This window comes from Coregonus clupeaformis, unplaced genomic scaffold, assembly GCF_020615455.1.
Source record: "Coregonus clupeaformis isolate EN_2021a unplaced genomic scaffold, ASM2061545v1 scaf0536, whole genome shotgun sequence".
Classification (NCBI taxonomy): Eukaryota; Metazoa; Chordata; class Actinopteri; order Salmoniformes; family Salmonidae; genus Coregonus; species Coregonus clupeaformis.
In genome coordinates, this window is record NW_025533991.1 from 142,382 (window position 1) to 158,306 (window position 15,925).

Below are 15,925 nucleotides of genomic sequence, written 5' to 3' on the forward strand. Positions count from 1 at the left end.
GCCCAGAGCACTGTCCTGTGGATGAATAGATATCATGCCCAGAGCACTGTCCTGTGGATGAATAGATATCCTGCCCAGAGCACTGTCCTGTGGATGAATAGATATCCTGCCCAGAGCACTGTCCTGTGGATGAATAGATATCCTGCCCAGAGCACTGTGCTCTGGATGAATAGATATCCTGCCCAGAGCACTGTCCTGTGGATGAATAGATATCCTGCCCAGAGCACCGTCCTGTGGATGAATAGATATCCTGCCCAGAGCACTGTGCTGTGGATGAATAGATATCCTGACCAGAGCACTGTCCTGTGGATGAATAGATATCCTGCCCAGAGCACTGTCCTGTGGATGAATAGATATCCTGCTCAGAGAACTGTCCTGTGGATGAATAGATATCCTGCTCAGAGCACTGTCCTATGGATGAATAGATATCCTGCCCAGAGCACTGTCCGGTGGATGAATATATATCCTGCCCAGAGCACTGTGCTGTGGATGAATAGATATCCTGCCCAGAGCACTGTCCTGTGGATGAATAGATATCCTGCCCAGAGCACTGTGCTGTGGATGAATAGATATCCTGCCCAGAGCACTGCCCTGTGGATGAATAGATATCCTGCCCAGAGCACTGTCCTGTGGATGAATAGATATCCTGCCCAGAGCACTGTGCTGTGGATGAATAGATATCCTGCCCAGAGCACTGTGCTGTGGATGAATAGATATCCTGCTCAGAGCACTGTCCTGTGGATGAATAGATATCCTGCCCAGAGCACTGTCCTGTGGATGAATAGATATCCTGCCCAGAGCACTGTCCTGTGGATGAATAGATATCCTGCCCAGAGCACCGTCCTGTGGATGAATAGATATCCTGCCCAGAGCACTGTGCTGTGGATGAATAGATATCCTGACCAGAGCACTGTCCTGTGGATGAATAGATATCCTGCCCAGAGCACTGTCCTGTGGATGAATAGATATCCTGCTCAGAGCACTGTCCTGTGGATGAATAGATATCCTGCCCAGAGCACTGTCCGGTGGATGAATATATATCCTGCCCAGAGCACTGTGCTGTGGATGAATAGATATCCTGCCCAGAGCACTGTGCTGTGGATGAATAGATATCCTGCCCAGAGCACTGTCCTGTGGATGAATAGATATCCTGCCCAGAGCACTGTCCTGTGGATGAATAGATATCCTGCCCAGAGCACTGTCCTGTGGATGAATAGATATCCTGCCCAGAGCACTGTCCTGTGGATGAATAGATATCCTGCCCAGAGCACTGTCCTGTGGATGAATAGATATCCTGCTCAGAGCACTGTCCTGTGGATGAATAGATATCCTGCCCAGAGCACTGTCCGGTGGATGAATATATATCCTGCCCAGAGCACTGTGCTGTGGATGAATAGATATCCTGCCCAGAGCACTGTGCTGTGGATGAATAGATATCCTGCCCAGAGCACTGTCCTGTGGATGAATAGATATCCTGCCCAGAGCACTGTCCTGTGGATGAATAGATATCCTGCCCAGAGCACTGTCCTGTGGATGAATAGATATCCTGCCCAGAGCACTGTCCTGTGGATGAATAGATATCCTGCCCAGAGCACTGTCCTGTGGATGAATAGATATCCTGCCCAGAGCACTGTGCTGTGGATGAATAGATAGTTGCTCTTATATGCATTGACCAGTTAGTTGGTGTTATCTGTATTGGCCAGTTAGTTGGTGTTATCTGTATTGTGGCCAGTTAGTTGGTGTTATCTGCATTGGCCAGTTAGTTGCTGTTATCTGTATTGGCCAGTTAGTTGCTGTTATCTGTATTGGCCTGTTAGTTGGTGTTATCTGCATTGGCCAGTTAGTTGCTGTTATCTGTATTGGCCTGTTAGTTGCTGTTATCTGTATTGGCCTGTTAGTTGCTGTTATATTTATTGTGTCCAGTTAGTTGCTGTTATCTGTATTGTGTCCAGTTAGTTGCTGTTATCTGTATTGGTCTGTTAGTTGCTGTTATCTGTATTGTGTCCAGTTAGTTGCTGTTATCTGTATTGGCCTGTTAGTTGCTGTTATCTGTATTGACCAGTTAGTTGCTGTTATCTGTATTGACCAGTTAGTTGCTGTTATCTGTATTGTGTCCAGTTAGTTGGTGTTATCTGTATTGGCCAGTTAGTTGGTGTTATCTGTATTGGCCTGTTAGTTGCTGTTATCTGTATTGGCCAGTTAGTTGGTGTTATCTGTATTGGCCAGTTAGTTGGTGTTATCTGTATTGGCCTGTTAGTTGCTGTTATCTGTATTGGCCAGTTAGTTGCTGTTATCTGTATTGGTCTGTTAGTTGCTGTTATCTGTATTGGCCAGTTAGTTGGTGTTATCTGTATTGGCCAGTTAGTTGGTGTTATCTGTATTGTGGCCAGTTAGTTGGTGTTATCTGTATTGGCCTGTTAGTTGCTGTTATCTGTATTGGCCAGTTAGTTGGTGTTATCTGTATTGGCCAGTTAGTTGCTGTTATCTGTATTGGCCAGTTAGTTGCTGTTATCTGTATTGGCCTGTTAGTTGGTGTTATCTGCATTGGCCAGTTAGTTGCTGTTATCTGTATTGGCCTGTTAGTTGCTGTTATCTGTATTGGCCTGTTAGTTGCTGTTATCTGTATTGGCCTGTTAGTTGCTGTTATATTTATTGTGTCCAGTTAGTTGCTGTTATCTGTATTGTGTCCAGTTAGTTGCTGTTATCTGTATTGGTCTGTTAGTTGCTGTTATCTGTATTGTGTCTAGTTAGTTGCTGTTATCTGTATTGGCCTGTTAGTTGCTGTTATCTGTATTGACCAGTTAGTTGCTGTTATCTGTATTGACCAGTTAGTTGCTGTTATCTGTATTGTGTCCAGTTAGTTGGTGTTATCTGTATTGGCCAGTTAGTTGGTGTTATCTGTATTGGCCTGTTAGTTGCTGTTATCTGTATTGGCCAGTTAGTTGGTGTTATCTGTATTGGCCAGTTAGTTGCTGTTATCTGTATTGGCCTGTTAGTTGGTGTTATCTGTATTGGCCAGTTAGTTGCTGTTATCTGTATTGTGTCCAGTTAGTTGCTGTTATCTGTATTGGCCTGTTAGTTGCTGTTATCTGTATTGTGTCCTGTTAGTTGCTGTTATCTGTATTGTCCAGTTAGTTGCTGTTATCTGTATTGGCCTGTTAGTTGCTGTTATCTGTATTGACCTGTTAGTTGCTGTTATATTTATTGTGTCCAGTTAGTTGCTGTTATCTGTATTGGCCTGTTAGTTGCTGTTATCTGTATTGGCCTGTTAGTTGCTGTTATATTTATTGTGTCCAGTTAGTTGCTGTTATCTGTATTGTGTCCAGTTAGTTGCTGTTATCTGTATTGGCCAGTTAGTTGCTGTTATCTGTATTGGCCAGTTAGTTGGTGTTATCTGTATTGGCCTGTTAGTTGCTGTTATCTGTATTGGCCAGTTAGTTGGTGTTATCTGTATTGGCCTGTTAGTTGCTGTTATCTGTATTGGCCAGTTAGTTGCCATGCTAACTGGTGGAAGGTAGCCTAGCTGATAAGAGCTTTGGGCTAGGAACCGAAAGGTTGCTGGTTCGAATCCCTGAGCCAACTAGGTGAAAAATCTGTCTTTGCCCTTGAGGAAGGCACATAACCCTAATTGCTCCTGTAAGTCGTTCTGAATAAGAGTGTCTGCTAAATGACTAAAATATACATGCAAATGTGTTGCTCAGAATGAGTCACTGTCCATTATCTATCCAGGTCCAGTTCTTTTCGCTCTGGGAGGAGATAGAGGTCAGGTCCAGTTCTCTGCTCTGGGAGGAGATAGAGGTCAGGTCCAGTTCTCTGATTTCAGTCAGTAATACATCAATTACTCCAGGCTGATATCTAATAACCATACCTCTTTACAGGAAGGTATTGGTTTTCAATAGCCAGTATCATAACCGCTCTGTTCATGTTACATTACATTACAGAGCTGGGTGTGTACATATTTTGTTGTACCCTTATTTTACCAGGTAAGTTGACTGAGAACACATTCTCATTTACAGCAACGACCTGGGGAATAGTTACAGAGGAGAGGAGGGGATGAATGAGCCAATTGGAAACTGGGGATGATTAGGTGACCATGATGGTAGATTCAGAGTTTAGCCAGGACACCAGGGGTTAACACCCCTACTCTGGGGTTAACACCCCTAACACCAGGGGTTAACACCCCTACACTGGGGTTAACACCCCTAACACCGGGGTTAACACCCCTACACCGGGGTTAACACCCCTACTCTGACGATAAGTGCTATGGGATCTTTAGTTACCACAGAGAGTCAGGTCACCCGTTTAACATCCCATCCGAAAGACGGCACCCTACACAGGGCAATGTCCCCAATCACTGCCCTGGGGCAACGTCCCCAATCACTGCCCTGGGGCAAGGTCCCCAATCACTGCCCTGGGGCAATGTCCCCAATCACTGCCCTGGGGATTTGGGATATTTTTTTTGACCAGAGGAAAGAGTTCCTCCTACTGGTCCTCCAACACCACTTCCAGCAGCATCTGGTCTCCAATCCAGCACCAACCCTGCATAACTTCAGAGACAAGCCAGCAGTGGGATGCAGGGTGGTATGCTGCTGGCATATTAACAGCATGTTTTCAGCTCCTCCACATTCCCATGTTAACAGCATTGTTTCACATCATTCAGTATCTTTATTCGGTAGTATTGTTTGTTTTCTGACATGCAGTATATTCTAGGAATGAAAGAAGATGTGAAATTCAATGTGTTGATACCAGTACTAATATGATTTATTGTCTTGTGTTCCAGGTTACATGGCCGATACCATGAGCTTGCTCCACACCTAGTGCCCATGGACTACACCAATGAGCCTGACGTTAAAATACCCTTAGCTCTTATAGTCAGCATGCCGGAGCTAAATGTAGGTAACATTGGTAATCACACTGGTAATCACACTGGTAATCACACTGGTAATCACACTGGTAATCACACTGGTAATCACATTGGTAATCACACTGGTAATCACACTGGTAATCACACTGGTAATCACACTGGTAATCACACTGGTAATCAACACACACTGGTAATCACACTGGTAATCACACTGGTAATCAACACACACTGGTAATCACACTGGTAATCACACTGGTAATCACACTGGTAATCAACACACACTGGTAATCACACTGGTAATCAACACACTGGTAATCACACTGGTAATCACACTGGTAATCACACTGGTAATCACACTGGTAATCAACACACACTGATAATCACACTGGTAATCACACTGGTAATCAACACACACTGGTAATCACACTGGTAATCACACTGGTAATCACACTGGTAATCACACTGGTAATCACACTGGTAATCGACACACTGGTAATCACACTGGTAATCACACTGGTAATCACACTGGTAATCAACACACACTGGTAATCACACGGGTAATCACACTGGTAATCAACACACTGGTAATCACACTGGTAATCACACTGGTAATCAACACACTGGTAATCACACTGGTAATCACACTGGTAATCACACTGGTAATCAACACACACTGGTAATCACACGGGTAATCACACTGGTAATCAACACACTGGTAATCACACCGGTAATCAACACACTGGTAATCACACTGGTAATCACACTGGTAATCACACTGGTAATCACACTGGTAATCACACTGGTAATCAACACACACTGGTAATCACACTGGTAATCTAACTGGTAATCACACTGGTAATCAACACACACTGGTAATCACACTGGTAATCACACTGGTAATCACACTGGTAATCAACACACACTGGTAATCAACACACTGGTAATCACACTGGTAATCAACAATGCACAACATCAACATTAGCAACAACAACAACAATAATAATATGTATTTTATGTGAGTTAAATGGCTTTATTGTCATTTAGATAGATTTTGAGTTATTTAGTGACAATTAACAACAACAACAAAAACAACAATGTTCCTCCAATAAATAAATGATTTCAGTCAGTAAAACATCAATTACCCCAGGCTGATTTCAGTCAGTAATACATCAATTACCCCAGGCTGATTTCAGTCAGTAATACATCAATTACCCCAGGCTGATTTCAGTCAGTAATACATCAATTACCCCAGGCTGATTTCAGTCAGTAATACATCAATTACCCCAGGCTGATTTCAGTCAGTAATACATCAACTACTCCCAGGCTGATTTCAGTCAGTAATACATCAATTACCCCAGGCTGATTTCAGTCAGTAATACATCAATTACCCCAGGCTGATTTCAGTCAGTAATACATCAATTACCCCAGGCTGATTTCAGTCAGTAATACATCAATTACCCCAGGCTGATTTCAGTCAGTAATACATCAATTACCCCAGGCTGATTTCAGTCGGTAATACATCAATTACCCCAGGCTGATTTCAGTCAGTAATACATCAATTACCCCAGGCTGATTTAAGTCAGTAATACATCAATTACCCCAGGCTGATTTCAGTCAGTAATACATAAATTACCCCAGGCTGATTTAAGTCGGTAATACATCAATTACCCCAGGCTGATTTCAGTCGGTAATACATCAATTACCCCAGGCTGATTTCAGTCGGTAATACATCAATTACCCCAGGCTAATTTAAGTCAGTAATACATCAATTACCCCAGGCTGATTTAAGTCAGTAATACATCAATTACCCCAGGCTGATTTAAGTCGGTAATACATCAATTACCCCAGGCTGATTTCAGTAAGTAATACATCAATTACCCCAGGCTGATTTCAGTCAGTAATACATCAATTACCCCAGGCTGATTTCAGTCAGTAATACATCAATTACCCCAGGCTGATTTCAGTCAGTAATACATCAATTACACCAGGCTGAATTCAGTCAGTAATACATCAATTACCCCAGGCTGATTTCAGTCAGTAATACATCAATTACCCCAGGCTGATTTCAGTCAGTAATACATCAATTACCCCAGGCTGATTTCAGTCAGTAATACATCAATTACCCCAGGCTGATTTCAGTCAGTAATACATCAATTACCCCAGGCTGATTTCAGTCAGTAATACATCAATTACCCCAGGCTGATTTCAGTCAGTAAAACATCAATTACCCCAGGCTGATTTCAGTCAGTAATACATCAATTACCCCAGGCTGATTTCAGTCAGTAATACATCAATTACCCCAGGCTGATTTAAGTCAGTAATACATCAATTACCCCAGGCTGATTTAAGTCAGTAATACATCAATTACCCCAGGCTGATTTAAGTCGGTAATACATCAATTACCCCAGGCTGATTTCAGTCAGTAATACATCAATTACCCCAGGCTGATTTCAGTCAGTAATACATCAATTACCCCAGGCTGATTTCAGTCAGTAATACATCAATTACCCCAGGCTGATTTCAGTCAGTAATACATCAATTACCCCAGGCTGAATTCAGTCAGTAATACATCAATTACCCCAGGCTGATTTCAGTCAGTAATACATCAATTACCCCAGGCTGATTTCAGTCAGTAATACATCAATTACCCCAGGCTGAATTCAGTCAGTAATACATCAATTACCCCAGGCTGATTTCAGTCAGTAATACATCAATTACCCCAGGCTGATTTCAGTCAGTAATACATCAATTACCCCAGGCTGATTTCGGTCAGTAATACATCAATTACCCCAGGCTGATTTCAGTCAGTAATACATCAATTACCCCAGGCTGATTTCAGTCAGTAATACATCAATTACCCCAGGCTGATTTCAGTCAGTAATACATCAATTACCCCAGGCTGATTTCAGTCAGTATTACATCAATTACCCCAGGCTGATTTCAGTCAGTAATACATCAATTACCCCAGGCTGATTTCAGTCGGTAAAACATCAATTACCCCAGGCTGATTTCAGTCAGTAATACATCAATTACCCCAGGATGATTTCTGTCGGTAATACATCAATTACCCCAGGCTGATTTCAGTCGGTAATACATCAATTACCCCAGGCTGATTTCAGTCGGTAATACATCAATTACCCCAGGCTGATTTCAGTCAGTAATACATCAATTACCCCAGGCTGATTTCAGTCAGTAATACATCAATTACCCCAGGCTGATTTCAGTCAGTAATACATCAATTACCCCAGGCTGATTTCAGTCAGTAATATATCAATTACCCCAGGCTGATTTCAGTCAGTAATACATCAATTACCCCAGGCTGATTTCAGTCAGTAATACATCAATTACCCCAGGCTGATTTAAGTCGGTAATACATCAATTACCCCAGGCTGATTTCAGTCGGTAATACATCAATTACCCCAGGCTGATTTAAGTCAGTAATACATCAATTACCCCAGGCTGATTTAAGTCGGTAATACATCAATTACCCCAGTCTGATTTTAGTCAGTAATACATCAATTACCCCAGGCTGATTTCAGTCAGTAATACATCAATTACCCCAGGCTGAATTCAGTCAGTAATACATCAACTACCCCAGGCTGATTTCAGTCAGTAATACATAAATTACCCCAGGCTGATTTCAGTCAGTAATACATCAATTACCCCAGGCTGATTTCAGTCGGTAATACATCAATTACCCCAGGCTGATTTCAGTCAGTAATACATCAATTACCCCAGGCTGATTTCAGTCAGTAATACATCAATTACCCCAGGCTGATTTCAGTCGGTAAAACATCAATTACCCCAGGCTGATTTCAGTCAGTAATACATCAATTACCCCACGCTGATTTCTGTCGGTAATACATCAATTACCTCAGGCTGAATTCAGTCGGTAATACATCAATTACCCCAGGCTGATTTCAGTCGGTAATACATCAATTACCCCAGGCTGATTTCAGTCAGTAAAACATCAATTACCCCAGGCTGATTTCAGTCAGTAATACATCAATTACCCCAGGCTGATTTCAGTCAGTAATACATCAATTACCCCAGGCTGATTTCAGTCAGTAATACATCAATTACCCCAGGCTGATTTCAGTCAGTAATACATCAATTACCCCAGGCTGATTTCAGTCAGTAATACATCAATTACCCCAGGCTGATTTCAGTCAGTAATACATCAATTACCCCAGGCTGATTTCAGTCAGTAATACATCAATTACCCCAGGCTGATTTCAGTCAGTAATACATCAATTACCCCAGGCTGATTTCAGTCAGTAATACATCAATTACCCCAGGCTGATTTCAGTCAGTAATACATCAATTACCCCAGGCTGATTTCAGTCAGTAATACATCAATTACCCCAGGCTGATTTCAGTCAGTAATACATCAATTACCCCAGGCTGATTTCAGTCAGTAATACATCAATTACCCCAGGCTGATTTAAGTCAGTAATACATCAATTACCCCAGGCTGATTTCAGTCAGTAATACATCAATTACCCCAGGCTGATTTCAGTCGGTAATACATCAATTACCCCAGGCTGATTTCAGTCGGTAATACATCAATTACCCCAGGCTGATTTCAGTCAGTAATACATCAATTACCCCAGGCTGATTTAAGTCGGTAATACATCAATTACCCCAGGCTGATTTCAGTCAGTAATACATCAATTACCCCAGGCTGAATTCAGTCAGTAATACATCAATTACCCCAGGCTGATTTCAGTCAGTAATACATCAATTACCCCAGGCTGAATTCAGTCAGTAATACATCAACTACGCCAGGCTGATTTCAGTCAGTAATACATCAATTACCCCAGGCTGATTTCAGTCAGTAATACATCAATTACCCCAGGCTGATTTCAGTCAGTAATACATCAATTACCCCAGGCTGATTTCAGTCGGTAAAACATCAATTACCCCAGGCTGATTTCAGTCAGTAATACATCAATTACCCCAGGCTGATTTCTGTCGGTAATACATCAATTACCCCAGGCTGATTTCAGTCGGTAATACATCAATTACCCCAGGCTGATTTAAGTCGGTAATACATCAATTACCCCAGGCTGATTTCAGTCGGTAATACATCAATTACCCCAGGCTGATTTCAGTCAGTAATACATCAATTACCCCAGGCTGATTTCAGTCAGTAATACATCAATTACCCCAGGCTGATTTCAGTCAGTAATACATCAATTACCCCAGGCTGATTTCAGTCAGTAATACATCAATTACCCCAGGCTGATTTCAGTCAGTAATACATCAATTACCCCAGGCTGATTTCAGTCAGTAATACATCAATTACCCCAGGCTGATTTCAGTCAGTAATACATCAATTACCCCAGGCTGATTTCAGTCAGTAATACATCAATTACCCCAGGCTGATTTCAGTCAGTAATACATCAATTACCCCAGGCTGATTTCAGTCAGTAATACATCAATTACCCCAGGCTGATTTCAGTCAGTAATACATCAATTACCCCAGGCTGATTTCAGTCAGTAATACATCAATTACCCCAGGCTGATTTCAGTCAGTAATACATCAATTACCCCAGGCTGATTTCAGTCAGTAATACATCAATTACCCCAGGCTGATTTCAGTCAGTAATACATCAATTACCCCAGGCTGATTTCAGTCAGTAATACATCAATTACCCCAGGCTGATTTCAGTCAGTAATACATCAATTACCCCAGGCTGAATTCAGTCAGTAATACATCAATTACCCCAGGCTGATTTCAGTCAGTAATACATCAATTACCCCAGGCTGATTTCAGTCAGTAATACATCAATTACCCCAGGCTGATTTCAGTCAGTAATACATCAATTACCCCAGGCTGATTTCAGTCAGTAATACATCAATTACCCCAGGCTGATTTCAGTCAGTAATACATCAATTACCCCAGGCTGATTTCAGTCGGTAATACATCAATTACCCCAGGCTGATTTCAGTCAGTAATACATCAATTACCCCAGGCTGATTTCAGTCAGTAATACATCAATTACCCCAGGCTGATTTCAGTCAGTAATACATCAATTACCCCAGGCTGATTTCAGTCAGTAATACATCAATTACCCCAGGCTGATTTAAGTCAGTAATACATCAATTACCCCAGGCTGATTTCAGTCGGTAATACATCAATTACCCCAGGCTGATTTAAGTCGGTAATACATCAATTACCCCAGGCTGATTTCAGTCAGTAATACATCAATTACCCCAGGCTGATTTCAGTCAGTAATACATCAATTACCCCAGGCTGATTTCAGTCAGTAATACATCAATTACCCCAGGCTGATTTCAGTCAGTAATACATCAATTACCCCAGGCTGATTTCAGTCGGTAATACATCAATTACCCCAGGCTGATTTCAGTCAGTAATACATCAATTACCCCAGGCTGATTTCAGTCAGTAATACATCAATTACCCCAGGCTGATTTCAGTCAGTAATACATCAATTACCCCAGGCTGATTTCAGTCAGTAATACATCAATTACCCCAGGCTGATTTCAGTCGGTAATACATCAATTACCCCAGGCTGATTTCAGTCAGTAATACATCAATTACCCCAGGCTGATTTCAGTCAGTAATACATCAATTACCCCAGGCTGATTTCAGTCAGTAATACATCAATTACCCCAGGCTGATTTCAGTCAGTAATACATCAATTACCCCAGGCTGATTTCAGTCAGTAATACATCAATTACCCCAGGCTGATTTCAGTCAGTAATACATCAATTACCCCAGGCTGATTTCAGTCGGTAAAACATCAATTACCCCAGGCTGATTTCAGTCAGTAATACATCAATTACCCCAGGCTGATTTCAGTCGGTAATACATCAATTACCCCAGGCTGATTTCAGTCGGTAATACATCAATTACCCCAGGCTGATTTCAGTCGGTAATACATCAATTACCCCAGGCTGATTTCAGTCGGTAATACATCAATTACCCCAGGCTGATTTCAGTCAGTAATACATCAATTACCCCAGGCTGATTTCAGTCAGTAATACATCAATTACCCCAGGCTGATTTCAGTCAGTAATACATCAATTACCCCAGGCTGATTTCAGTCAGTAATACATCAATTACCCCAGGCTGATTTCAGTCAGTAATACATCAATTACCCCAGGCTGATTTCAGTCAGTAATACATCAATTACCCCAGGCTGATTTCAGTCAGTAATACATCAATTACCCCAGGCTGATTTCAGTCAGTAATACATCAATTACCCCAGGCTGATTTCAGTCGGTAATACATCAATTACCCCAGGCTGATTTCAGTCGGTAATACATCAATTACCCCAGGCTAATTTAAGTCAGTAATACATCAATTACCCCAGGCTGATTTAAGTCAGTAATACATCAATTACCCCAGGCTGATTTAAGTCGGTAATACATCAATTACCCCAGTCTGATTTTTTATCAGTAATACATCAATTACCCCAGGCTGATTTCAGTCAGTAATACATCAATTACCCCAGGCTGAATTCAGTCAGTAATACATCAATTACCCCAGGCTGATTTCAGTCAGTAATAATCAATTACCCCAGGCTGATTTCAGTCAGTAATACATCAATTACCCCAGGCTGATTTCAGTCGGTAATACATCAATTACCCCAGGCTGATTTCAGTCAGTAATACACCAATTACCCCAGGCTGATTTCAGTCAGTAATACATCAATTACCCCAGGCTGATTTCAGTCGGTAATACATCAATTACCCCAGGCTGATTTCAGTCAGTAATACATCAATTACCCCAGGCTGATTTCAGTCGGTAATACATCAATTACCCCAGGCTGATTTCAGTCGGTAATACATCAATTACCCCAGGCTGATTTCAGTCGGTAATACATCAATTACCCCAGGCTGATTTCAGTCAGTAATACATCAATTACCCCAGGCTGATTTCAGTCAGTAATACATCAATTACCCCAGGCTGATTTCAGTCAGTAATACATCAATTACCCCAGGCTGATTTCAGTCAGTAATACATCAATTACCCCAGGCTGATTTCAGTCAGTAATACATCAATTACCCCAGGCTGATTTCAGTCAGTAATACATCAATTACCCCAGGCTGATTTCAGTCAGTAATACATCAATTACCCCAGGCTGATTTCAGTCAGTAATACATCAATTACCCCAGGCTGATTTCAGTCAGTAATACATCAATTACCCCAGGCTGATTTCAGTCAGTAATACATCAATTACCCCAGGCTGATTTCAGTCAGTAATACATCAATTACCCCAGGCTGATTTCAGTCAGTAATACATCAATTACCCCAGGCTGATTTCAGTCAGTAATACATCAATTACCCCAGGCTGATTTCAGTCAGTAATACATCAATTACCCCAGGCTGATTTCAGTCAGTAATACATCAATTACCCCAGGCTGATTTCAGTCAGTAATACATCAATTACCCCAGGCTGATTTCAGTCAGTAATACATCAATTACCCCAGGCTGATTTCAGTCAGTAATACATCAATTACCCCAGGCTGATTTCAGTCAGTAATACATCAATTACCCCAGGCTGATTTCAGTCGGTAATACATCAATTACCCCAGGCTGATTTCAGTCAGTAATACATCAATTACCCCAGGCTGATTCAGTCAGTAATACATCAATTACCCCAGGCTGATTTCAGTCGGTAATACATCAATTACCCCAGGCTGAATTCAGTCGGTAATACATCAATTACGCCAGGCTGATTTCAGTCGGTAATACATCAATTACCCCAGGCTGATTTCAGTCAGTAATACATCAAATACCCCAGGCTGATTTCAGTCAGTAATACATCAATTACCCCAGGCTGATTTCAGTCGGTAAAACATCAATTACCCCAGGCTGATTTCAGTCAGTAATACATCAATTACCCCAGGCTGATTTCAGTCGGTAATACATCAATTACCCCAGGCTGATTTCAGTCGGTAATACATCAATTACCCCAGGCTGATTTAAGTCGGTAATACATCAATTACCCCAGGCTGATTTCAGTCAGTAATACATCAATTACCCCAGGCTGATTTCAGTCAGTAATACATCAATTACCCCAGGCTGATTTCAGTCAGTAATACATCAATTACCCCAGGCTGATTTCAGTCAGTAATACATCAATTACCCCAGGCTGATTTCAGTCAGTAATACATCAATTACCCCAGGCTGATTTCAGTCAGTAATACATCAATTACCCCAGGCTGATTTCAGTCAGTAATACATCAATTACCCCAGGCTGATTTCAGTCAGTAATACATCAATTACCCCAGGCTGATTTCAGTCAGTAATACATCAATTACCCCAGGCTGATTTCAGTCAGTAATACATCAATTACCCCAGGCTGATTTCAGTCAGTAATACATCAATTACCCCAGGCTGATTTCAGTCAGTAATACATCAATTACCCCAGGCTGATTTCAGTCAGTAATACATCAATTACCCCAGGCTGATTTCAGTCAGTAATACATCAATTACCCCAGGCTGATTTCAGTCAGTAATACATCAATTACCCCAGGCTGATTTCAGTCAGTAATACATCAATTACCCCAGGCTGATTTCAGTCGGTAATACATCAATTACCCCAGGCTGATTTCAGTCAGTAATACATCAATTACCCCAGGCTGATTTCAGTCAGTAATACATCAATTACCCCCAGGCTGATTTCAGTCAGTAATACATCAATTACCCCAGGCTGAATTCAGTCAGTAATACATCAGCTACGCCAGGCTGATTTCAGTCAGTAATACATAAATTACCCCAGGCTGATTTCAGTCAGTAATACATCAAATACCCCAGGCTGATTTCAGTCAGTAATACATCAATTACCCCAGGCTGATTTCAGTCGGTAAAACATCAATTACCCCAGGCTGATTTCAGTCAGTAATACATCAATTACCCCAGGCTGATTTCAGTCAGTAATACATCAATTACCCCAGGCTGATTTCAGTCAGTAATACATCAATTACCCCAGGCTGATTTCAGTCAGTAATACATCAATTACCCCAGGCTGATTTAAGTCAGTAATACATCAATTACCCCAGGCTGATTTCAGTCAGTAATACATCAATTACCCCAGGCTGATTTAAGTCGGTAATACATCAATTACCCCAGGCTGATTTCAGTCGGTAATACATCAATTACCCCAGGCTGATTTCAGTCAGTAATACATCAATTACCCCAGGCTGATTTAAGTCGGTAATACATCAATTACCCCAGGCTGATTTAAGTCAGTAATACATCAATTACCCCAGGCTGATTTAAGTCGGTAATACATCAATTACCCCAGGCTGATTTCAGTCAGTAATACATCAATTACCCCAGGCTGATTTCAGTCAGTAGTACATCAATTACCCCAGGCTGATTTCAGTCAGTAATACATCAATTACCCCAGGCTGATTTCAGTCAGTAATACATCAATTACCCCAGGCTGATTTCAGTCAGTAATACATCAATTACCCCAGGCTGATTTCAGTCAGTAATACATCAATTACCCCAGGCTGATTTCAGTCAGTAATACATCAATTACCCCAGGCTGATTTAAGTCAGTAATACATCAATTACCCCAGGCTGATTTCAGTCAGTAATACATCAATTACCCCAGGCTGATTTAAGTCGGTAATACATCAATTACCCCAGGCTGATTTCAGTCGGTAATACATCAATTACCCCAGGCTGATTTCAGTCGGTAATACATCAATTACCCCAGGCTGATTTCAGTCAGTAATACATCAATTACCCCAGGCTGATTTAAGTCAGTAATACATCAATTACCCCAGGCTGATTTAAGTCGGTAATACATCAATTACCCCAGGCTGATTTCAGTCAGTAATACATCAATTACCCCAGGCTGATTTCAGTCAGTAATACATCAATTACCCCAGGCTGATTTCAGTCAGTAATACATCAATTACCCCAGGCTGATTTCAGTCAGTAATACATCAATTACCCCAGGATGATTTCAGTCAGTAATACATCAATTACCCCAGGCTGATTTCAGTCAGTAATACATCAATTACCCCAGGCTGATTTCAGTCAGTAATACATCAATTACCCCAGGCTGATTT

At 41.6% G+C, this 15,925-nt stretch overlaps 1 protein-coding gene across 1 annotated transcript in view; it reads left to right on the forward strand.

Moving 5' to 3' along the window:
• LOC121531453 (calcium and integrin-binding family member 2) overlaps positions 1–15,925 on the forward strand; it is a 46,401-nt gene that overhangs the window by 9,135 nt on the left and 21,341 nt on the right. Inside the window, exon 2 of the mRNA XM_045215856.1 lies at positions 4,781–4,892. Within this exon, the coding sequence (XP_045071791.1) occupies positions 4,781–4,892 (112 nt within the window). The remainder of the gene's footprint in view (positions 1–4,780; positions 4,893–15,925) is intronic.